This window comes from Rhineura floridana, chromosome 16 (genome assembly GCF_030035675.1).
Source record: "Rhineura floridana isolate rRhiFlo1 chromosome 16, rRhiFlo1.hap2, whole genome shotgun sequence".
In the NCBI taxonomy this organism is placed as follows: Eukaryota; Metazoa; Chordata; class Lepidosauria; order Squamata; family Rhineuridae; genus Rhineura; species Rhineura floridana.
Genome location: NC_084495.1, coordinates 34,710,922 through 34,736,042, shown reverse-complemented (window position 1 = coordinate 34,736,042; position 25,121 = coordinate 34,710,922). Strand labels below are relative to the sequence as shown.

The 25,121-nt window shown below is 47.6% G+C and overlaps 1 protein-coding gene across 2 annotated transcripts; it reads left to right on the top strand.

Annotated features, from left to right (window-relative positions):
* The first annotated feature begins 77 nt into the window (after positions 1–77).
* On the top strand, positions 78–19,201 carry LOC133371257 (G-protein coupled receptor 143-like). Of its 2 annotated transcripts, XM_061598471.1 has the most exons (9): positions 80–565; positions 1,463–1,536; positions 2,008–2,102; positions 2,601–2,693; positions 5,189–5,310; positions 10,278–10,386; positions 12,723–12,843; positions 14,119–14,359; positions 19,045–19,201. In XM_061598471.1, the coding sequence occupies exons 1-9, from the start codon at positions 280–282 to the stop codon at positions 19,179–19,181; spliced, it is 1,278 nt and encodes a 425-aa protein (XP_061454455.1). In that variant the 5' UTR covers positions 80–279; the 3' UTR covers positions 19,182–19,201. The 2 variants fall into 2 exon arrangements, with proteins under 2 accessions (XP_061454457.1, XP_061454455.1); XM_061598473.1 differs by lacking the exons at positions 12,723–12,843; positions 14,119–14,359 and adding an exon at positions 11,592–11,710 and having other exon boundaries at positions 78–565.
* Positions 19,202–25,121: the final 5,920 nt, after the last annotated feature.

Here is a 25,121-nt window from a genome sequence, read left to right as displayed (position 1 = left end):
CGGAGCTATGCATTCTGTATACTCTCAGAGTTTCTCTTGTTTACCTCTTCCGGTACGGAGGTAGGCGGCTACATCCAGCAGTCACAGACGTGCGGGTTTGTCCGTAGCGGGCAGCTTGTTCTTCTCCCCCGACCGGGTTAGAGCGGGACTTCCGATTCCCTCCTGCTCCTCTGGGGGCGCAAGACCTGGAGCCCTGCCCCGAGGCGCTTCCACAGCAGCATTTCCTCTGCTTGGATAAGGCCTGTGCCGGCTGAGCTCGCGGCTCCTCGGTCGCCCTCCATGGCCTCGCCGCGGCTTGAGCGCCTCTGCTGCGCGCTGAATTCTTCCGCCAGGGCGGACCCTTTGGCGCTGCGCGACTTCCAGCTGCGCGTCTGGAACGGGCTGGGCCTGGGCAGCGCTGCGCTGGGCTTGCTTGGGGTGGCGCTTCTGAGGGCGTTCTGCAGGCGCTTCCACCGCCGCGGCAACAACAGCAGCAGCGCATCCTACCGGCCTACCCACGGCCGCGTAGCCACTGCCGGGTCTCTCTGGGCGGCGGCTATCGCCAGCAACTGCCTGGGCACGGCGGGTGAGAAGAGCTGGAGGTCTCTGAGCACCTGCAGAAGGCCGACTTGACTTGTCTTTTAGGGCGGGAGGTTGGGCGACCGGCAGAAATCCAACAAGGGAAGCCTTCGCTCGCTTCTCCCCTCGTATAGTATTGGGATGGAAAAGGGTTCACACCTCCATCTCGCACCTGTTAAACACACAGGAGCCTTGTCAGGAAAAGAAGATGGCAACCGTGCCCCACCCAAGAGCTACCCACTCTGCCCAGAGCCACCCACTCCCCCCCTTTCCAAATCCAATTGTTCTTTATTGGGGGAGGTGTGGGGTTAACTTTCCATCTTGGAAGTTGAATGCTAGATGGGGAGAAGGAATTCTGTGCATGCTCAGTGGAGGACTGTGGCCCAGTGTTTGCCCACCTGCTTTGCCTGCAGAAAGTCCAAAGTTCAGTCCTTGGTATGTTTGGGTAGAGCTGGGAATGTCACCTGCCTGAAACCCCAGAGAGCTACTGCCAGTCAGTGTCAACAGTACTGAACTAGATGAGCCGAAGGTCCGCCTCACTATAAGGCACCTTCTTGCATTCCTGAGAATGAAACGCCTTCTGCAGATGCTCTCTGGGGGCTTTCTTTTAGTTAGTTACTTGAAAAAACTCCCTCCACCTTTTCAGTGCATTTGCGTCATTCCATTACAACAATTAAAACAGTCCCAGAAAAAGAAAAAAACACCCTTAAGCATAAAACAGGAACAGGCTCTGTGGATGAAAACGTTCTAAACCACATTTTTTTAAAAAAATCTCATGCCCAGCAAGTCAAAGTTCTTGCTGGAACGAGAAAGTTTTAACCAGCTGGTGAAAAGCGGTGAGAGCCGGGGTGATGGGGGTGGCTGTCTTCTTTGCTCTGATGGCCCTCCTGGTTTTTTGGTGCAGGAATCCTTGCCCGTTCGGCACTGTGGCTGGCAGCTCCATTTACGATGGCGTCTCCGCTGTGCGTGGTGATCCTGGTATGTGGTACAAAGTGGGGTACTCAGAGGAAGAGGCGGGGCAGGCTGTGGGGTGGTCTCCCTTTTTCCTTGGACGTAGGAACATGCTGAGTCAGGCCATTGGTCTTTTTAGCTCAGTATTACCTACACTGACTGGCAGCAACTCCAGTCTTTTTAGCTCTGTATTGCCTACATTGACTGGCAGTGACTCCAGGGTCTCAGGCAGGAGTCTCTCCCAGCCCTACCTGGAGATGCCAGGGATTGAACCTGGGACCTTCTACATGCAAGGCAGATGCTCTCCCATTGAGCTACGGCACGTTCCACTTGTGCTGCTGGTTGCGCAGCCTGTATCCTCCCAGCTCCTAAAATAGGAACGTTGGTGACTTTCCTTGTGGAGTCATGCGTTGCAGATGAAAAGCGCCTGTCATGGTGGCAGTGAAGGGATGGTTTCTCAGTGAAGGGATGGTTTCTCAGTGACCTCGTTCCTTGCAGGCCTGGGTGCAGTTCTGGTTCATCTCCCACTTCTGGGCCATCTTCTGCTACTCTCTGGAGGCCTTCCTGCTGTTACGGAACCCGGCCAACCACAGGTAAAGGGCGTGGGAGGGTGGCCATGACTCCTTTCAGCCTCCATGTCTTCCCAGCTTGTGTTGCTCCCTATGCAAAATTCCTAGAGACTGGTCTGAATACTGTAGCAGGCAGTCTTCGTGGGCTGGAAATGGTGCCCTGGGAGGGAGATTTCAAAGCTAAGAGGCATGGGCATTTTGCTGGAATTGATAACTTAAGGCCCTATCTGCACTAGACATTTAAAGCAGAATGATACCACTTTAAACATCCATGGCTTCCCACAAAGAATTCTGGGAATTGCAGTGTGTAAAGGATGCTGAAAGTTGTTAGGAGACCCATCACAGATGGGGGTTGTGATCCAAAATAACTGGCGGGCACCAGGTTGGGGAAGGCTGCATGTCTTGCTTGTGAGCGTCCTGAATCACCCAGCTGACCACTTTTGAAGACAGGAGGCTGGGAGAGATCACTGCTTCTGTGTCTGATCCAGCAGGGCTCCCCTTATGCTGTTGTCCCTCATCCAGGTCCTTAGCCCTCTACTGCTTGCTCTGCTGGGGTGTGCCGGCCTGTCAGTGCCTTCCAGATCTTCTGCTGCTGATGTATCCTGCAGAGGAACAGTAAGTATTCTCTCTTCTCCTTTCCTTGTAATTTAGCAAACAGATGTTAGCAAAAAGGTGTAAGGTGTGTGAACAGAGAATGATTATTTCACCAGAGAATAAAGATAGGCACTGGCAAAGTCAATATGAAAAGAAGGAGAAGGAACTTGTTCAATCTGGGGCTGAACTGAATCAATTAATTTTTTTAAAAAAAGAGGCACACTAAATTGAGAAGAAATTGGGTTGATGCTCTCAATGGATGAAAGTGTATATGTGTAGCCCTGTTTTCACAAATAATAGATGAAGAGATAAATTATTTCTGGACTGTGCAGCTATTATTATTTTAGTTATTCAATTTATATCCCACCTCTGAAGGAACCCAGGATGGCAGACGTATCAATAGTAAAATTCATTGTAAAAGCATTCTAAAAAAAAAGTTTAAAACATTCCCTCAGCCAGTGATTTCAGAGCAGCTAGGAATAGTATCTTTCAGCCATTGAATACCTGGATAAACAGGAATGTTAATTTAAATTACTCCCGAAAGTCAGCAATGAGGGAGACAGACACAGCTCACTGGGGAGGGCATTCTGCAAATGGGGAACCATCACTAAAAAGGCCCTGTCTTAGATCAGCACCAGCCGGGCAGCCCCCAATGGCAGCACCACCAACAGGGCCTCACTTGCCAATTGTAAGGTCCAACACAGTTGACCTACTACTTCACGGTACAGATAGGGGCTCACCTGGTTGGATCATTTTATTTGGTACAGTTATATTTCAGCTTTCTTCCATTATAGAACTCAAGATAAGGTACTGGGGTGGTGGTAGTTCTCACATTAATCCCCTATCGAAGGCACTGACCAGACCCAGACCTGCTTTGCTTCAGCAAGGTGACTACATTAAGGGGCTTCAGACCCTCCAAGTAGAAAGTTAGCTGTTCAGGGTTTTAGCCTAGCCTTTTCTGTGACGTAATACTCGTCTATGGTCGGGGATGATGATGATAGGTATGCTGGGCCTTTGATCAGGGGCATCACTACCGGGGTGCGGAGGGTGCGGACCGCACCCGGGTGACACCCTGAGGAGGGTGACACCCAGAGCCGCCCCGCCCCGTGCCGTTGCCCTGCGCCAACTCCTCCTCGGCGGTGGGTGGGTGAGACCAAAAGCAGGCGCCCGCTTGCTGGCAGTGAAGCCGGGACAGGCCTCCCACCGCCAGCCTGGAGCATGTGGTGAGTGTGTGAGTGAGTGCGCAAGACCAGCCACCCATGTCCACGCACCTGGGAGGGCGCGCGCCGGAGGTCTGCACCCCGCCACACTCCCGCTAGTGACGCCGCTGCCTTTGATTACTACTACCTTAGTCTGAAGGGGTCCAACCTAGGAACAGGTTTTGAGAATAGTCTTTATTAAACATAAAAGATAAAAATGGGAATACGAGCTGGATATTCCCTTGCAATTGTCCTAGTGCTTTGAGATTTGGGAGCAACAGAGAGAGCCTGCCTGTGCCTTAAGACATTCAGCAGGGTCTCTTCTCTGTATTCCACCATTAGTGGAAGCTTCAGCTGTGGTGGCTGAGAGAGAGCCTACTTGGTGGTGGCCCCTTGCTTGTGGAATGCCCTCTGCTTAGCAGGCACAACAGGTCATCAACATTGTTATAATTTCATATGATGACAAGGGAGAAGGTTGTGTGCCTCCCCATCTGGCAAAAGCTCTCCCTAGTGAGGCCCACCTGGCACCTTTGCTGACAACTTTTCAGCACCATGTAAAAATACACCTCCCCCCCCCCAGCCTTGGATGGGAATATTTTACTGTTTGTGTTTATGTTGCTTGCAGACCTCTGTGTAACAAGCGACTAACAGATTTATTATTGCTTTTGTTATACTACACCAAATGGAAATATATCTGTGTTTGTCTTTAACTGCCTCACATTTGTTTTGGTGAGCTTGTTTAATTGTCGGTTGTTTCATTTTTTTATGTTTTACTCTTGCCCTGGTATCTATGCTGCTGAAAGGTGGGCTTTCAGTCAATAAATAAATATGCACTAGGAGTGCTTTTCCCCATGCTCAAAATAAATTGGCATGTGGGTACAAGCAGGAACTATCCTGATCCCTGTATGCTGTGCTAGTGAGACTGGGGTTAGGATTATAGCCTCTTACCTGGAAGTAAGCCCCTATGAAGGCAGTGGGACTTGTTTCTGAGTAGGCATGTTGCTGCCTTAGGCCACGACCCTCTGTGTGCTTACCTAGGAGTTTAAAATATGAACTGAACTGAACATCTCCCTCTTCCCTATTGCCGGTGTCTTGCATTGTGCCTCAGACTGCTTATAGGAAGCATCTTTGTAACTTCTGGAGAGAGAGAGAGCAATGGCTTGCTCACTGGAGCCCAGATGGCTTGCTCTGTTCCATCCAAGTCTTTGCCGGGCCAAAAAAAACGCTGTTGTAATAACCACAAGATGCTTGAGCAAATAGGAAAATTGCATTGGGTTGTTTGGTTTTTAATTAGCCATTCTGTTCCCGTTATCTCAGCTGTGGCTCCCACCAGGCGCTGGCTGAGGTCCTGGAAGTCGTGCGTTATGCTTCTACCTACGTTCCCCTGACGTTGGTCTTTCTGGGGAGCCCTCTGCTGTTTTCCATGGCGCTCCACGCAGGTAAGCCAGACCGTCTCCCAATCACGCACCATCCGTCCCCCCATGTGCTGATGCTAGTCCCCCTAAAAGGTGGCAGTTGAACTTTTTAATTTGTCAGCAATCTGCGCTTACCAAAGGAGTTGGCTCTGTGGTTAGCTTCCTTGCTAACCCTTTGACCAGCTGCAAAGTGCAGACATTTTGTGACAGTCGTTCTAATCCCGTCTTCCCCCAACCTGATGCCCTGCAGGTGCATTGGGCGACAACTCCCATCAGAGGGCACCAGGTTGAGGAAGGTTGCTCTGACGTCTAGTATTGTATCATGGGCCTCAGTTTCTCAAGCAGTGTGGAAGTTCCAGGGGTTAGTCAGGGCTGGCGCCAGGCATAGCAGGGCCCTTGGGCACCAGCCTGCCCCGGCATCCACACACACGCCCCCCTACCTACCTTTTCCTTGAAGTGAATGCTGCCCGTGCTATGCGTGCATGCATAACATCAACCAAGATGGCAGCCGAGGCTTCTGTAAGGGGCTGATGCCTCCACCGCCATCTTGGTTGATGGCACGCATGTGTGCTACATGCGCGCATACCTGCCATCAACCAACCTCAGCTGCCACCTTAGTTGATGGCAGGCTTATGCCCGCAGCGCAGCCAGCATTAACTTCAAGGGAAAGGTAGGTGGGCATGCAGGTGGGCGTCGTGGGCCTGTGGGGTAGTAGGGGAGGTGTGTGGGAGCTTCCTCTCTGTGCTCCACGGCAGGGTCAGGAGCCGACGCAGCCATGAATCGCAGAAGGGAGAGCTACGCAGCCACTCTAAGAAGGGGCCCTTCAAGGGCCCTTGGCCAGGGCTCAATCCGGTTGCCTTCTGGCACCAGCCCTGGGTTCAGTCCACACCTTGGTTTAGAGGATGGGACCCTCTGGAGTCTTAACCCATTTTTCTGCTTCCTGAACTTATTGATTGATTGATTTTTTTATTTACGGTAATAGACCAAACTGAACATATACAAATACACAAATGCACAACAATACTTAAAAGAAGCATTAAACATAATCACTTCCTGAACTTATTTTACAAATATACAAAGCGAGCATAGGTGGGGGTATTCACTTAATGCTCCAACAAAGTCACCTTCTCCCATGTCAGCTCTGCAGATTCTCCCCCCACACCTCCAGATGCCGTTTGCTTACAGGGTTCAAGACTCGGCTAAGCCCCCTCTGCCTCAGAACTAACTCAAACTGCAATTTCATTCATTCATTAATTCAAATAGATATACCACTTGATTGTAAGAAACCTCCTACAGGCACAGACTTAAACTGCATAATCCTCGGCTGGGTGGGCCCCTTCAGAACCCTCAGGAGTGATCCAGCCATTTCACAGTTAATTGAGAGCAATCAGCCAGCAATATCCCTAACAAAAGAAAAAGGTGTAGCCAGGGGCAAGCAGGCAGTGTTGACTACTTTCATGCAGGCCTCCTGACTCCATTAACATTCCTCTCCCCTGTCCATACCCCAGACTTAAAAAAAGAAGAAGTTAGAATTTGTGATGAAAGCATTTCTATTCATTATAGCATTTTTATATAACATTTTTATTCACCCGGGCTTTTTGGAGTTTAAATTTCTCTTTGTTTTTAATCAGGTGGGGAGAAGGTGGATTTTGTTTTTATGTAGTTTAAGTATTTTAGGATGTGTTTTATTCTTGATCTTATATTTGTTTTTAATGTAACTCACATTGAGTTGTCACTTGGGAACAAAGCAACTAATAAATGTAATAATTAATAATAGGGCCTTACCTGCAGTCCAGCACTCTTGCTGGCAAGCATCCCTGGGCTCTGGCAAAGGGAGGGGTGGCTAATCTGTGGCCTCCAGGAATTGCTGGACTACAGTTCCCATCATTCCTCACCATTGGTCATGCCGACTGGGGCTGATGGAAGTTGGAGTGCAGCAGCATCTGGAGGGCCTCATGTTCCGGACTTGCTCCTTTAAAATGGTGTATTTACCAATGAGAGGGAAACCGCAAAACCTATTTTTATTTATGCCTTTTATATTTTTGGCATCTGCCAAATAAAAAATAAATGTAATAAATTTAAATCCTCTTCTAAGGAAATTTTGCCAGTGCACAAGGTCCCCTGTCCCTCCCTGCATGGCATGCTTGCAACAGCCCTGGGAGATGGTTAGGGCCTCCTGAGAGAGGTCACATCCATGCATGCCATATATTTAAAGCAAGGTTATTTATTATTATTTATTTATTTAATTTATTTATTAGTCGCCCATCTGGCTGGTTGTCCAGCCACTCTGGGCGACGTACAAGATAAAACAATACATTAAAACATTAAAATTTAAAACCATAACAGTAAGAAACCTAACCCACCCCAAAAGCCTGCCTGAAGAGCCAGGTCTTCACGGCCCGGCGGAAGCTTATCATAGAAGGGGCATGGCGGAGATCATTTGGGAGAGAGTTCCACAGGGTGGGGGCCACTATTGAAAAAGCCCTCTCTCTAGTCCTCACCAGTCTAGCTGTTTTAACCGGTGGGATCGAGAGAAGGTCTTCTGAGGCTGATCTTGTTGAGCGGCATCCCTGACGATGCTGGAGGCGCTCCTTCAGATAGACTGGGCTAAAACTGTATAGGGTTGTAAAGGTCAAAACCAACACCTTGAATTGGGCCCGGTAAACAACCGGTTATACCACTTTAACAGTCTGGCTTCCCCCAAAGAGTCTTGGGTACTGTAGTTAACTCTTGACAGAGCTACAATTTCCAACACCCTTAACAAACTACAGTTCCCAGGATTCCTTAGGGGAAGATCAAGTCATACGCTTTACATATATGGTGTGGATGTGACCAGTGACTGTTCCTCTGAGCTTCGAGACTGAGGGGAGATTTGAGCTCGGTTCTCCACAGTTCTGCCCTGACACTATAACCACTATAGTGTGGTGTAGTGGGTAGAATGTTGAATTAGGACCTAGGAGACGAGGGTTCAAATCCCCACTCAGCCATGAAACTCACTGGGTGACCTTGGTCTGGTTACAGCCTCTCAGCTAAACCTACTTCACAGAGTTTAAATGAGGAGTGGAAGAGCCACCTTGAGCTTCTTGGAGAAAAGGTGGGACATAAATTCAGTTAATCATAATAATACTCCACACAGCAAGCACTCCCTGCCATGTTTTTAGTAATCCTATTTATGGATGGAACTGTGAGCAAAGCTCTTCCAGCAGACATGTAAAGATCAGCTGGGTTCATGGAGAGAGGGGTCCTCGGACGCATAGGCAAGATCTTGGGTATTTGACTTTCATGATATGAGGCATGCTGGTGCATTTTATTTTATTTATTATTTTATTTATATCCCATGGGCTAAGAGCCTCTCTGCGTTCATATAGAGCTTTGGCTAAGCTCCACTCCCTAAAGGTGATCATTGCGTGTGCGTGAGTCCCAGTATAATACAAGTATTCTACTAGTTCTGTATCATCAGGGGTAAACATACCCGGGAGTGTCCCCTTCAGAAGTTTTAAGAGATGCAATTTACGCTCATTCTGTGGTAATAAACCCCTTGGCTTGGGGTAGTTGCAAAGCGCCAACTTCTTACGGATCAACACTAAGTTCCAGTTGTTATCCTTTATGATCTTCTTCTGGCTGTTGTTGGTTTCCGATAAGATGTGTGCCCAAGGATCCTGCATAATTGGTTTCTGGTCGAAAGCTGAGAAGGGAGGAGAAGTATGTAAAACAGGACCGGTTGCATTTTTGGGCTGTAGGGTATAATGATATGAGGCATGCTGGTGCATTTGATATTATTTATTATTTATTTATTATTTAATTTATATCCCACTCTTCCTCCCAGCAGGAGCCCAGGGCGGCAAACAAAAGCAGTAAAAACACTTTAAAACATCATAAAAACAGACCTTAAAATACATTAAAACAAAACAACTTTAAAAACATTCTTTAAAAAAGCTTTAAAAACACCTTAAAAAGGGCTAATAAAGACATTATTTAGAAAAAAAAAGTTTTTAAAAAAACATTAAAAGCAATTCCAACCCAGACTGGGATGGGTCTTAACTTAAAAGGCTTGTTGAAAGAGGAAAGTCTTCAATAGGTGCTGAAAAGATAACAGAGATGGTGCCTGCCTAATATGTAAGGGGAGGGAATTCCACAGGGTCGGTGCCACCACGCTAAAGGTCTGTTTCCTATGTTGTGCGGAACAGACCTCCTGATAAGATGGTATCTGCAGGAGGCCCTCACCTGCAGAGCATAGTGATCGACTGGGTATATAAGGGGTAAGACGGTCTTTCAGGTATCCTGGTCCCAAGCTGTATAGGGCTTTGAACACCAGAACTGGAACCTTGAACTTGGCCCGGTAGCAAATGGACAGCCAGTGCAATTCTTTCAGCAGCGGGGTGACATGTTGGCGATACCCTGCCCCAGTGAGCAGTCTCTCCGCCACATTTTGCACCAGCTGCAGCTTCCAGACCAACCTCAAGGGCAGCCCCACATAGAGCACATTACAGTAATCCAGCCTGGAGGTTACCAGTGTGTGGACAACAGTGGTCAGGCTCTCCTGGTCGGGAGGGAGTGGGGAGGTTGAGTTAGCTGCTGTTAAAAGAGATTTGGATCTGGTCACCAGGTGGGAGAGCGCAGTCGTTTGGAGAGTGGATTCTGGCTTTTTGCAAAGCTCAAATGCTGCTGCCGGTTTGGTGTCTCAGGACTGCAGGGGCATCTCCCTATCCCAAGAGGGGCTGGTGTGTGAATTTGGGGATATGGTGGTGATCTTCGGGACAGGGGTTGGAAGCATGACCTGCAGATGTAGGAACCTGCCTTATTCTGTGTCAAACCATTGGTCCTTCTAGTTCAGTATTGTCTGCACTGATTGGCAGCAGCTTTCCAGGGTTTGAGGCAGGTGACATTCCCAACCTCACCTGGAGATACCTGGGACCTTCTGCGTGGAAACAGATGCTCTGTCATGGAGCCACTAAAGGGACACTGGCCATGATGAAAACTTTTCTCTGCAGTGCCAGCTCTGCTGCGGAGGAGCAAGGGGGTGTACACAGCCAGTGAGCGGCATCAAGAGGAGGAGCTCCGCAGGCGGTTCACTGGCATCCTGACGGCCTTCGCTGCCTGGTATAGCAGTCTTCTCCCTTAACTCCCCTAATTCGCTGTCTGTGGCAGGCAGTGCCTTTTGAAATGCAGCAGCTACGAAGTTACAACAAGGGATCCCGACCCACTGGGAGCCCGTCTGTTGCGGGGACCTCTTTCTCCCAGGCTTCAACGGATATTTTTGCGAGGCAGCAGGGAATGTGATTTTACCCACAAAGTACAAGCAATGTGCCTAATTCCATTTAAACAGAAAACGCAGATAGAACAACGTTGGCCAGCTTGAGGCATGGGTGCAACGCAGAGCTTGGAAAAGTTACTTTTTTGAACTACAACTCTCATCAGCCCCAGCCAGCATTGCGCTCGCTGGGGCTGATGGGAGTTGTAGTTCAAAAAAGTAACTTTTCCAAGCTCTGGAACGAGTCGCACTGCAGACCAGGAAGGAGGATTTTTGGATGTCCAGGGAAGTGCAAGATTGCTGGTTTGAGGGCCCCACTGTAGCCCAGAGTTAGGCCAGCTTTTGTCTGCCTCTCCTGTGTTGCAAAGCTGTTCACCTGTGTCAGGTGCTGGTTTTGCTGTTGGCTGGCTAGAAAGTGCCTGCAAACTTCCGTAATGCCCCTTGTTTGTCTAAGTCAGCCTTTCCCAACTAGTGGGCCACCAGATGTTGTTGGACCACAACTCCCATCAGCCTCAGCCAGCATTGCCAATGGTCAGGAAAGATGGGAATTGTGGTCCAACAACATCTGGTGGCCCACTAGTTGGGAAAGGCTGGTCTAAGTGGTGGATGAATGTGTGTGAGCAGATATCTCTGAATTTTGCATGGCTAGAACATAGCCTTTTGTCCAAAGGTAGGAGTCGCATCTGTTGGCTTTTTATCTCTGGCCCCACCCACTGTTGGCATGCAACCCCCGAAAGTTGACTGTAAGAGAATGCGGCCCTTGAGCTGAAGAAGGTTCCTCACCCATGTTGTAAACTAATGCGGGGTGGTGGTGTCTGTGAGTGCATGCACACATGTCTGTGCTCCCCAGCTTGAATGCTCAGCCACTGCTGAAAGTCCTCTAAACTAACCAAAAGCAACGAGCTTAATAAAAGGTTGGACGGCCATCTGTAAGGGATACTGTTGCTGCATCCTGCTCTGCAGATCCTTCACAGGGCAGGGGCTAGACTAGATGGCCTGCAGGATCCCTTTCCAACTCTGTGATTGTAGTTCAGCATTCTCTTCCCTCCTGCAGCCAGCCAGAGGCCTCTTCAAAAGCTTGCAAGCAGAGCATGAAGTTCATGGTCATCCTTTATTGTTTTTCCTCCTCCTCAGAGGTAGACTGCCTCTGGACATGGAGGCTTCATTTAGTTGGTAAGCTGATCCACAGCGATTGGTCCGCACGACTCATGGGTTTGTCTGATCCTTTTAAAGAATCTCAAAGCAATATTAGGACGGATCTTTCTTTGAAGTGAAATGGCTATTCCTACTCGATCAAGTTGTCTTTGGAAAGATGGGAATAGACGCAATCCAAAACATCTAGTCACAAAAACATAGGCAGCTGCCTTCTTCAAGTCAAACTATTGGTCCATCTTGCTCAGTGTTGGTTACACTGACTGGCAGCAGCTCTCCAGGATTTCACACACGGAGACTTTCCCAGCCCTACCTGGAGATGCCATTGGGGATTAAACCTGGGATCTCCTGCATGCAAAGCAGATGCTCTGCTGCTGAGCTACAGCCCAGTGGAGGGCGCCAGGATGGGGAAGGCTGCTCCTGGAGCAATATTGCCTGCCTCCTCTCCCAATCCACTATGTGAGGGCTGGCAACTCCCCTCCAGATACTGAATGGAAATAGAATGTAGCTTAAGATGAAAAAATGCTTTGTATTTGCTCGTGTCTAAAAAAAATGATCCGGAAAAAGTCCCTGTTCCTGCCACACATTGCTGACAAGGGGGAAGAAGTGCTGGAAGAGGAGGAGGCACTCCCCCTGCTGGTTACCTTGTGCCTGTGCAGCGTGGCTAGTTGAAACTATGCTTGTTGAACATAAGAGCCTGCCTGCTGGATCCGGCCAAAGGCACGTCTAGTCCAGCACTCTGTTCTCACAGTGGTCAACCAGATGCTAGTGAGAAGCCCACAGGCAAGACCTGAGTGCAATAGGGCCCTCCTCATTTGTGATTCACAGCAGCTGGTATTGAGAGGCATATTGCCTCCAGCAGCGAGGGCAGAACATAGCCATTGTGGCTAGGAGCCGTTGATAGCTTCATCCTCCCTGAATTGGTCTAATCTGATAAGAACAGGGCGGTTGGGTAGAGGATGTTGTTGCCAAAAGGGTTCCAGGCCTGTGAGGCAAACTGGGGGTGAAGCTGTTGCTCCTTGTCTCCCTTCAGCTGGACGGCAAACGTGTTGAATGAGCTGCTGCTGGTGGTAGCGGTGGAGCTGAAGTCCTTGTGGAGTCCGGAGACGTGGCACCTTCTGTGTGTGGCATCTCTCTCTTGTTGGACCATCATGGTGGGTTGGAAGCTGCTCCCATGTATGAGGAAGGCTCTGGGTGAAGAAAGTCTCCTTAAAAGAGCAGCAGAAGAAGAACCAGAGACACGTGCCTCTGCGCAGAGCTGCATGCAAGCCGTTGGGCAGCCTCTGATGTTTGTGGTAGTTTCTGCCGCCACCATGGAAGTGATGCTGTCTCTGAGGGTCTCCCGATGTGCTTGGGCGCCCGACTCAAATCAGCCCCACCCAGCACAGTCAATGGGGTGGGATGATGGGAGTTGTAGTCCAGCAAAATCTGGAGAGTACCAGTTTAAGGACGGTTGATGTGGACAACAGTCCCCGCAGGTCTAAAAGTTCTCTGCTGGGGTTCAACATACTGGTTGGAGGTTGAGGGCTGCTCCTTCTCAAAAGTGAACTCTCTCTTTCTATCGCACTCGTGCGTACACACCTCTCCAGTTCAGAGAGCCTCCAGCCCAGCTTTCTCCAACCTGATGACCACCAGGTGTTTTGGAGTACAACTCGCATCAGTCCAATCTAGCAGAGCAATCCTGGCTGGAGCTGATGGGAGTTGTAGTCTAAAACATTGTGTGGGCGCACGCACGCATGCACCTGCCTCTTCAGAGACCTTCCAACCATGGTGGCTGGTGTTTTGCTTTGAACCTTGGACCGCTCCTTGAAAGTTTAGACTAAAACCCGGAGCGGATTCCATAGCCCCACTGACATGGAGCCACCAGCTGCCACTGCCTTCCTATCCAGCCTTACACACCCTGCTGCCCTCCAGATGTTTACGAGTACAACTCCCATCACCCGCAGCAGCGTCATACAGCTATGCTGGCTGGGGTTGAGTTGTGGTGCAACAACATCTGGGTCTGCAGGGAAAATTACCTGCTAGGTGCATTTTTCTCAGTTTCTGCAATAGCCTAATGAACGTTGCTCCTTCCGTTCCTGAGGCAGTTCTGACTCCCCAAGCACCGCTCTTATTCATGACCCCCTGTCCCCAAAGAAATTACAGAATCATGAGGGTGGCTGGGGTGGGCAACAGAAGGTTAGGTCTGCTCCCCTGTCCAGAGGCAGTAACCTCTACCCAGTGTCCCCTCACCTTTTCTGATTAATTCTGACTGCTGCAAGTCATGCATAGAGAGCACAGGAGTCATCCATGATACTTAGAAAAATAGGCGACTTGGGCAAGTGAGGCAAGCCACATACAAGAGGCTGAGAGGGAGGGAGAGCCATGAGCATCCTTGCCTTTTCCCTTGATGGTGATGCTCTCTTGCTCACCTGGTCTTCTGTCCCCAGGCTATCCTGAACCCTCTGTCGGGGCTCCTGCTCATGCTGGCGTTGTCGGCCTGGAGAAGCAGCTCATGCACCACGGGGAGGGCTGCCTGGAGAGCCCTGACTGACAACTTGGAGGACAGCCCCAGAGAGCAGGACCCACTGCCAGAGGCTGCTCCTGACCCTGCCGATGGCTTCCTGGTGGGCCCTGGTATGCTGGAGGTGTCCTGCTTCTTGGCTTCCTTGGAGAGCAGCACTTCCGTGGGTGAGTTGGCGAGGCTCAAGGGTGATCAAAATGAAAGCTAAGAGTCTGGCCCTCCTGCTTTTGGGTGGTGGAACAGGAGAGAATGAAAATGAAGATGAACTAGAAATTGTTCAGAGTTCTACACGAAAATGAACTTGATTCACCTTTAGTTCACTCGACAATTATGGGAACTACTTTCAGGTGTGGTTGAGAGACTTTTTGAACTAGTTCAGTGAACTTCCTTAAATTGAACTAGTTTCTTTCAAGCAGTAGGTTACAACAGTTTAAAAATTCAGTATTGAAATCAGTTTAAAACAAACTACAATCAAGAGAGTAAGGTGGGTCTTAGACATATCTTGGGCATCTGAGGCCAAGGTAAAGAGGAATGCATTCAGGATAGTGTCCCTGGATGGACAGACATGGAGTGTGTGTAGCCTAGTGTAGAAAGGTAGAAAGGAAACCCGACAGGAGATGAAGAAGGTCCGGTTCGGAATAAACCTCCCCCCTGGGATAAAAACCAAAGAAATGATGAAATTTTAAAAGGGGTAGGCCTAGAAGTAGGCATTGTGAGAGCAGGGGCACAGGATATAAATTCAGAAGAGCAAAATTACCACAGGCCAAACCACAAGTGCCAAAGACACTTGAAGAGAGACACTGCTTACAAGTGCCTGTACGCTAATGCTAGGAGCCTCCGAACCAAGATGGGAGAACTGGAGTGCTTGGTCTTAGAGGAGAGCATTGATATAGTGAGCATAACGGAGACCTGGTGGAATGGAGAAAACCAGTGGGATACGGTTATCCCTGGATATAAACTATATCGGAAGGACAGGGCAGGACGTATTGGTGGCGGAGTCGCTCTATACGTGAAAGAAGGCATTGAATCCAGCAAGCTCGAAACCCCCAAAGAGGCGGACTCCTCCACAGAATCGTTGTGGGTGGTGATACCATGCCCCAGGAGGGACTTAATACTGGGAACGATCTATCGTCCCCCTGATCAAAATGCTCAGGGAGACCTTGAGATGAGATATGAAATTGAGGAAGCATCCAAACTAGGAAATGTGGTAGTAATGGGTGACTTCAACTACCCGGACATAGACTGGCCGCATATGTGTTCCAGTCATGACAAAGAAGCAAAGTTTCTAGATATTCTAAATGACTATTCCCTAGACCAGTTGGTCATGGAACCGACCAGAGGGACGGCAACCCTGGACTTAATCCTCAGTGGGGACCGGGACCTGGTGCGAGATGTAAGTGTTGTTGAACCGATTGGGAGCAGTGACCACAGTGCTATTAAATTAAACATACATGTAACTGGCCAATTGCCAAGAAAATCCAACACGGTCACATTTGACTTCAAAAGAGGAAACTTCACAAAAATGAGGGGATTGGTAAAAAGAAAGCTGAAAAACAAAGTCCAGAGGGTCACATCACTCGAAAATGCTTGGAAGTTGTTTAAAAACACTATATTAGAAGCTCAACTGGAGTGCATACCGCAGATCAGAAAAGGTACCGCCAGGGCCAAGAAGATGCCAGCATGGTTAACAAGGAAAGTCAAGGAAGCTCTTAGAGGCAAAAAGTCTTCCTTCAGAAAATGGAAGTCTTGTCCGAATGAAGAAAATAAAAAGGAACACAAACTCTGGCAAAATAAATGCAAGAAGACAATAAGGGATGCTAAAAAAGAATTTGAGGAGCACATTGCTAAGAACATAAAAACCAACAACAAAAAATTCTATAAATACATTCAAAGCAGGAGACCATCTAGGGAGGCGATTGGATGATAAGGGAGTCAAAGGTGTACTAAAGAATAAGGAGATTGCAGAGAAGCTAAATGAAGATATAGGGCAGATTCCTGAACCTGAACTTTCAATCAATCAATCTTTATTGTTACAGTCATAGACCCAAAACATACAAATATAATACAATAACTATCCTAGTGGAACTATAATACAATATATGATATTACAAAAAGGCAGCAGGTCCGTCGGGAGGAGAGAATTCCCCCCGTATAGATTGGGCAGCAAAGATAAATTTGGCAACAGATAAAGTGAAATCTCTATTTGAAGCTGACAACAGATGAGGAAGTAAAACGTTGAGCGGCTTATGTGAAAACTTTTTTGTGATAGGAGTTATGTATTTAAGACGTTCAATAATGTATAATGGGCAATCAAAAAGAACATGAGAAAGGGTTTCAATGGCTTGTGCATTGCAGGGGCACAGTCTATTTTCATACGATAGGCCCCGAAATCTCCCTTCTAATAGTGCAGAAGTCAAACAATTAAATCTAGCCTTAGTAAAGGCTAGTCGGTATTTAGGGACAGTAAGGAAATCCAAGTAAGGAGTACGGATCAGCGGCTCAAAAGTCAAACCAAAGTGGATAGGAGAGCATATTGAAGTAGCTGCCGTAATTGAGCGTTGGAGATCTATATCTCTAAGCCGGGCCAGAATAGAATATTTGGCTGCCTCTGGAACTTGAGATGATAGATACTCCAAAGAAAAACCAATCTTTGCGAGTTGAGTGGTAAACGTTTTTGCCCATAGGGAAGAAAAGGGATCCTCCCATAGAAGTGGAGGGTAGCCAGAAGAATGCTCAAATGACAATTTAGTCCAGTAATTTAAAACTATTTTTATTTATTTATTTATTTATTTATTTGAACCTGAACTAACATTTGTAGGAAGGGATTCTGAGGAACTGAGACAAATAGTGGTAACGAGAGAGGAAGTTCTAGGCTTAGTGGACAATATAAAAACTGACAAATCACCGGGCCCGGATGGCATCCACCCGAGTGTTCTCAAAGAACTCGGATGTGACATTGCTGATCTGCTAACTAAAATATGTAACTTGTCCCTCGGGTCCTCCTCCATGCCTGAGGACTGGAATGTGGCAAATGTAACGCCAATATTCAAAAAGGGATCCAGAGGGGATCCTGGAAATTACAGGCCAGTTAGCTTAACTTCTGTCCCTGGCAAACTGGTAGAAAGTATTATTAAAGCTAGATTAACTAAGCACATAGAAGAACAAGCCTTGCTGAAGCAGAGCCAGCATGGCTTCTGCAAGGGAAAGTCCTGTCTCAGTAACCTATTAGAATTCTTTGAGAGTGTCAACAAGCATATAGATCGAGGTGATCCAGTGGACATAGTGTACTTAGACTTTCAAAAAGCGTTTGACAAGGTACCTCACCAAAGACTTCTGAGGAAGCTTAGCAGTCATGGAATAAGAGGAGAGGTCCTCTTGTGGATAAGGAATTGGTTGAGAAGCAGAAAGCAGAGAGTAGGAATAAACGGACAGTTCTCCCAATGGCTGTAGAAAGTGGAGTCCCTCAAGGATCGGTATTGGGACCTGTACTTTTCAACTTGTTCATTAATGACCTAGAATTAGGAGTGAGCAGTGAAGTGGCCAAGTTTGCTGACGACACTAAATTGTTCAGGGTTGTTAAAACAAAAAGGGATTGCAAAGAGCTCCAAAAAGACCTCTCCAAACTGAGTGAATGGGCGGAAAAATGGCAAATGCAATTCAATATAAACAAGTGTAAAATTATGCATATTGGAGCAAAAAATCTGAATTTCACATATACGCTCATGGGGTCTGAACTGGCGGTGACTGACCAGGAGAGAGACCTCGGGGTTGTAGTGGACAGCACGATGAAAATGTCGACCCAGTGTGCAGCAGCTGTGAAAAAGGCAAATTCCATGCTAGCAATAATTAGGAAAGGTATTGAAAATAAAACAGCCGATATCATAATGCCGTTGTATAAATCTATGGTGTGGCCGCATTTGGAATACTGTGTACAGTTCTGGTCGCCTCATCTCAAAAAGGATATTATAGAGTTGGAAAAGGTTCAGAAGAGGGCAACCAGAATGATCAAGGGGATGGAGCGACTCCCTTACGAGGAAAGGTTGCAGCATTTGGGGCTTTTAGTTTAGAGAAAAGGCGGGTCAGAGGAGACATGATAGAAGTGTATAAAATTATGCATGGCATTGAGAAAGTGGATACAGAAAAGTTCTTCTCCCTCTCTCATAATACTAGAACTCGTGGACATTCAAAGAAGCTGAATGTTGGAAGATTCAGGACAGACAAAAGGAAGTACTTCTTTACTCAGCGCATAGTTAAACTATGGAATTTGCTCCCACAAGACACAGTAATGGCCACCAGCTTGGATGGCTTTAAAAGAAGATTAGACAAATTCATGGAGGACAGGGCTATCAATGGCTACTAGCCGTGATGGCTGTGCTGTGCCACCCTAGTCAGAGGCAGCATGCTTCTGAAAACCAGTTGCCGGAAGCCTCAGGAGGGGAGAGTGTTCTTGCACTCGGGTCCTGCTTGCGGGCTTCCCCCAGGCACCTGGTTGGCCACTGTGAGAACAGGATGCTGGACTAGATGGGCCACTGGCCTGATCCAGCAGGCTCTTCTTATGTTCTTATGTTCTTAAGAGTGACACTACTGTTGCTCCGCCTACTTTTTGCCTCTGGCCACACCTAATACTGTCATGCGGCCCTTACAAGATTGCCTACAGGGACTGTGGCCCTCAAGCTGAAAAATGTTCTCTGCTCCCTGCTTTGTATGGTTTGGACTATGACTCCCATCAGCCCCAGCCGCTAGGGACAATGAGAATCGTAGTTCACAGTATCTGGAGGGCAGCAGGTTGGGGACGGCTGCTCTGGACTCTTATTTTCTCTGCCTTGCCTGAATCTCTCATCTCTTCCCACAGACTTCATCTGTGCAGTGGCTGAGAACAGCTCAGTCCAGCCCAGGCATCGGAATGTGGAATTGCAGAAGGAAGATGCAAGCCCAGCTGTAGCCTCTTGGGAGGAGGAAAGGCTTTTGAGCTGCAACTGCAAGGGGTAAATAAAGGCTGCTGCGCCCCAGCTTCCTGCCTCTGTCTTTGTCCATGGGGCTGGCCTAATGTAAATGGGCCTGCTGCCGCCCAACATCCTGTGGACCCTAAGTATAGGGAAACTATCTTGTTTTAGAAGAGGGGGAAAGGGCCTTTGAAATTGCTCCTGTCAGCAATTTCATTTTAACAGATCAATACGTGAGTGGAATGGTAGGAATGGCATTGTATCTGTGGGAGAATGGAATGGCTGGTTCTAGATATAGGGCAGAGGTTGGGAGCCTGTCGCCCTCTAGATGTTGCTGAACTGCAACCCCCATCAGGAAGCAGAGCCAATGGCAGGGATGATGGGAGTTGTAGTTCAGCAACATCTGGAGGGCCACAGGTCCCCCACACTTGTTCTAGGTGTAGGGCAGAGCACTGTTCTTCAACCTGGGGTCCCCAGATGTTGTTGGACTACAACTCCCATCATCCCCAGATAGCATGGTTAACTGGCAGGGAGGATAGGAGTGGTAGTCCATCAGTTTCTGGGGACCCAAGTTTGAAGGACCCTGGGATACAGGTTGGGATCCTGGGGCCCTCCAGGTGATGTTGGACTCCAGCTCCCAGCTGATGATCTGGAGGGATGATGGGAGTTGTTGGGGAGGGGGGGAGCTGGTCTAGAGAATATAGACTGGAAACTACTGGTAGACATCTGGGTGATCTGCAGCAGATTGACAAGGGCTTCTGACTCATTATCTGAAAGTAGCGGCCATTAAAAAGCTTTCCCGCTACCATGAAATTAAGTTGCTTAAAAAATATGTTTGGGGAGAAACCAGGAGTGATTTTTTGTGGGAAATGACTTCAGTGGGAGCTTGGTTTTGAAGCATGTGCTCTCTGAGAGGCACCCTGTTCCTTTAATTCCTCAGGCCCAGGGTCCAGATGTGGCCCTCAACGCCTCTCTGTCTGGCCCTTGGAGCTCTTTCCAGGCCACACACCCCTCCCTGCAGGCCACACTCCTCACGGACCCAGCTTCACACACCAAATGATTTAGCCTTGCTGGAATGTGCCCTCAAACTCTGATAATGCCTCTTGGTTGTCTGGATGGAGGATAGAGAGGAGTACGTGTGTGTGTAGAAACTAGACTAAGGAAAGAACATAAGAGCCCTGGTGATCAGGCCAGTGGCCCATCTAGCCCAGCATCCTGTTTGCACAGTGCCCAACGAGATACACGCTATGGGAAGCCCACAAACGGGACCTGAGCGCGAGAGCACTCTCCCCTCCTGTCGTTTCCAGCAACTGGCATTCTGAAGCATGCTGTCTCTTCCAGTGGAGGCAGAGCATATCCATCATGGCTAGTAGCCGTTGATAGCCTCATCCTCCTTGACTGTCTAATCCTTTGTTAAAGCTGTCCAGGTCGGTGGCCATCACTGCCTCTTGACTACTGTCCGTAGGCAACATTTGCATTTGTTGTTCCGCTTACTTTTGCCTCTGGTCCCACCCACCGCTGGCATGTGTGGCCCCCCCGGAAGGTGGCTCAGAAGGGAATGCGGCCCTTGGGCTGAAAACAGTTGCTCACCCCTGCTTTAATTCTTAGGGCCTCAGCTGGGCAGGCATACACTATTTTGCACCTGGCTCGGGTTGATGGATCTTGGGATTCTCGTCAACCACAACAAAAATAGATTGTGCAAGCTTGGAGCTTGCCCACCCCCTGGCCTAGGGGCAGGATCTTTGGACTGCTTTTGGTGCCTGCCAGGCAGGCTTCGCCCTCTTTCAGTGCTGCTCACCAGCAGGTGGCAATAATGCCTCTGGTTACGGACGCTGCTTTAGATGGAAAGAGATCATGCAAAGGGAGGAATTTATACACAGGCAAGGCAGCTCCTTTGTTGCGAAGCCACAAGAGGAAAGGAAGGCAGGGATGAAGAATCCTGCCTTCAGGTTTACAGGGATCATGCTGGGGCCTCACCCAGCTACTCGGAGCTGGAGCATTCAGCCTTCCCACTTGGATTGCGTTTTCATCACGGGAAGGGCTGTGGCTCAGAGCACTTGCTCTGCATACAGAAGGTCCCAGATTCAATCCCTGGCGTTTCCAGGTATGGCTAGGAGAAGCCCCTATCTTTAACCCTGGAGAGCTGCTGCCAGTCAGTGCAGACAACACTGACCCTCCATGATTGTTTCTGCCTGGCTGTAATGCTTCCTTGAACCTCTGATAATGCCTCTTGCTTATTTAGATCTAAGACTCTTACTCCTCCTCTTTCAACAAGCCTTTTAAGTAGAGACCTTTATCCCAGTCTGCATCTGTACTGGAATTGTTTTTGTGTTTAAGTTGTTTTACTGTTTTATCACTTGTTTGCTGCCCTGGGCTCCTTTTAGGAGGAAAAGTGGGATTTAAATTATTATATATAAGAACAACAACAGTAATAATACAGTGAAGGCCCAACAGCATCTCTTTGGGCAGTTTCTAATCAAATAAAGGATTCAAAACAAAAGGAGCTGTAGTCCATTGCGCCTGCTCCTTGTTTTGTAATTAATATCTTTTTGTAAACTGCTTACAGGTTTTTCTGTTGAGTAAGTGGCATTTTGTTAAATAAATAAAATAATGCTTACACCTCTTCCAGGTGAGCCATGTCCTGTAAGACTGCCCTACCCACACGCTTGGCAAAAGTTCCCTGAAGTCATGAGCCTTTAAAAAAATGTGGGCACGGCTTTAGGGAGGTTATTTTGAGGGGCAGGAAGACAAATTATCCTTATTTGCTGATCTTACTTTATTTCTGGCTGCTGCTCACTTAGAAAGCTAATCTGCTGAGGTTCAGCATTTAGAATATTTTTTTCTCTAAAGGTAGAGCAGAAGAGAGAGAGCATTAGGTTCTTCATGATTATTAGGGTTACAGCTGTTTTTAACTTTGGACAGAGCCGTGGAAATTGTGTGTGTGTGTGTTAAAGCTGAAAATATACAGTAGTGATTAAAAGCTTCTGAGCATAAGCAGAAGGTCTTTCACTTGCCTTAGGTCACCTCCAGACAGTATTTTACAGGAGAGATTCAAGCTGGAAGTTAAAGTTTGGGCAATTAAAATCAATTAAAGCACTCTGTTGCTCTGGGACAACAAATCCACTTAAAAAAAAGCAAAAGAAAGACTGTGGTTAGGCGAGTGATGGGGGAATGCACTGAAATGTGTGGGATGAAATAATGATTAAAGGGAAGACATGGTATGGGGAACCTTTGGTCCTCTGGATGCAGCAGAACTGCAGCTCCCATCATCCCCAGCTTTTGGCCGTGCCTGCTGAGCCAAAGGTCCCGCAACACCAGACGCTTAACCACTGGACAAGCAAATCAGGATGGATGCTCATTGTCATATAACCTCCCTGCAAACAAATCAGAGCAGTGCTAGATTAAAAAAAAATGGCTCTAACCTCTACATAAGCTTTGTGCAGGCAAATTGGAATGAATGCTCAGCTCAGTGCATGGCTTGAGAAGGACCCAAGTTCAATCCCTGGCAGCATCCCCAGGTGGAACTGGGAGAGAATCCCACCTGAAATCCTCCATAGCCACTGCCAGTCAGTGTAGACGATATTGAACTAGATGGATGAATGGTCTGACTCAGCATAAGGCAGATTCCTGTGTTCCTAATAAACAAGCTGTCTGGAGGTGCCGTTTGAGTTACAACTGTGAGGAGTAAGGGGAGATTGGCTACAAGGTAGTGAAGGTGTTTGTTCTGCCATTGTGCTGCAGAAGCTTAGGAATTATTTAAAGCCACTGTAAATAAAGGTTGAGATGGAATAGATGCCTTCAATCAGGAAAGGTGCAAGAGGATGCAAACAGGGTTAATGAGTAAGGCACGCGAGCGTATAAAAAGCACAAAAGCTTTCTTTGGAAAAGCTAACCACACAGATCTTGTCAAAACAAGTTGATAATTAGGCAAGTTAAGAGAAGGAAAAAACGGTGAGCAGATTGTTAAAAACATTTTAAAAAGCAAACAATAAAAGCGTCTTTTTTAAAAAAAAAAAAGCCGGAAGCAGGAAACCACCCAAAGAGCCAGCCAGACGGTGAGACAACAAAGGTGTGAAATGATTGCTAAAGGGGGTGACCTGGAATAAAGTGATAGTGGAAGTGGAAGGGAGAATTCGTGGATTTGAGCCTCTTCACTGCCCTGGACATAGACCTGTGTCTGAACCATTTTTTTCAGGATGATTTTTTTTTTAAAAAAAGAAAATGAATAGAGGTGGCAAAATGTAACATTCTAGGGCAGGGGTGGGGAATCTTTTCGGCCTGATGGTTCAGAACATATTTATTTTTTATTAGATTTATATCCTGCCCTTCCTCCCAGTCGGAGCCCAGGGTGGCAAACAAAAGAACTAAAAAAACTCTAAAACACCATAAAAACAGACTTTAAAATACATTACAACAAAACATCTTAAAACACAAATTCCAACACAGATGCAGACTGGGATAAGGTCTCTGCTTAAAAGGTTTGTTGAAAGAGGAAGGCCTTCAGTAGCCGCCAAGAAGACAACAGAGAGGGTGCCTGTCTAATGTTTAAGGGGAGGGAATTCCAAAGTGGTGGTGCCACAGCACTAAAGGTCCGCTTCCTGTGTTGTGTGGAATAGACCTCCTGATAAGGTGCATATGCAGGAGACCCTCACCTGCAGAGCGTAGTGATTGACTGGGTATATAAGGGGTAAGATGGTCTTTCAGGTAACTTGGTCCCAAGCTGTATTGGTTGTGTAATGGGAAAGCCCCGGTAATGGCTTAAAATATGCATATAATGTACTGAAATGAATTACATATTCCCATAAAATTGAGTACGGTCCAAGATAACAGGTCTGGGTACACAGCCAGTGTGTCATGTAAACTGTCAATATGAAGTAAGGAGATTCTTATTTGGAGAGGTTAAGCAGACTAGTTGAGACAGGAAGACTCATCTGGAGCATCTGATGAGAGCCTGATGGGAAGTATCAAAAAGCAGATAAAACCATGGGAACATGCCTTCCCTTAGACAAGAAGGTGTATAAAAAGCCAGGTTTCATATCATTCAGGGCCTCTCAGCTCTGCTAGAGTGGGGGGTCGAAGAAAGCAGGAGAACCATCATCTATTCCATCCATAATATCTGATGGGTGGTGTTATCATGACATGTATTCCTATGTCCCTTGTACTTTGGCTCTGTGATATGATTTAGAGTTTAACTCAGTCCTTCAACTATTGTAACTTGTTTTAACTAAGATCTGTCTTCAGAGTCTTATACTGTGATGTTAAATGGATATCCAGCATGCTGATATATATATATATATATTTCTGTTTCTGCAATGATAGCTAAGGCCACCTACAGTGCATTTTTATTAGTTGTAGTGTGCAAGATATGAATAAATAGCATATATTATAAAGACCATTCTGCTGTCCGAAGTCATAGGCAGCCAGTGCAATTCTTTCAGCAGCGGGGTGACATGTTGGCGATACCCTTCCCCAATGAACAGTCGCAATCTGCCCAACTCTGGCAGGCCAAATTAGACAGGTGGGCAAGGCATCTTAAAGCCGTCAGGTGATGCTGTGGTTTGAAGCACGATTGTCAGGGCTGTTTCTTAAACCTCTGAAAACCGGAGGTTTAAAGAGCAGCATAGGGCGGTTTGGAAAAGGACGTTCAAGCAGCTCCACATTGCTTTTTAAACCGGTTTTCGGGGGGGGGAAGGGGTTTCCATTGAATATAAACTGCTTCTCCCTCCTGGAGCCAGGTGCGTGTGCCTACCACCCATCAGCTGATGGGTGGTTGGGAGCATGCCTTGCACTAGCAAAGGAACAATCAGGAGCCCCCTTTAAGTTCCCAGTTATTCCTTTGAAGCCGTGCCCTCATCCCCCCACACACCTGACATCATGTCTGGCCATGTGGGCAAAATGGGGAGGCATGGCAAGCCCCGTTTGGCCTGTGAGCCAAAGATTCCCTTCTCCTTTTCTAAAGGAAATGAACAGCTTAAGAAATGAACAT

Bases quoted from the DNA above. Each gene is read 5' to 3' on its own strand.
- LOC133371257 (XM_061598471.1), top strand. From the start codon at position 280: ATGGCCTCGCCGCGGCTTGAGCGCCTCTGCTGCGCGCTGAATTCTTCC. The intron at 1,537-2,007 runs GTATGTGGTACA...CGTTCCTTGCAG, and splicing joins CGCTGTGCGTGGTGATCCTG to GCCTGGGTGCAGTTCTGGTT. The intron at 2,103-2,600 runs GTAAAGGGCGTG...TCCCTCATCCAG, and splicing joins CGGAACCCGGCCAACCACAG to GTCCTTAGCCCTCTACTGCT.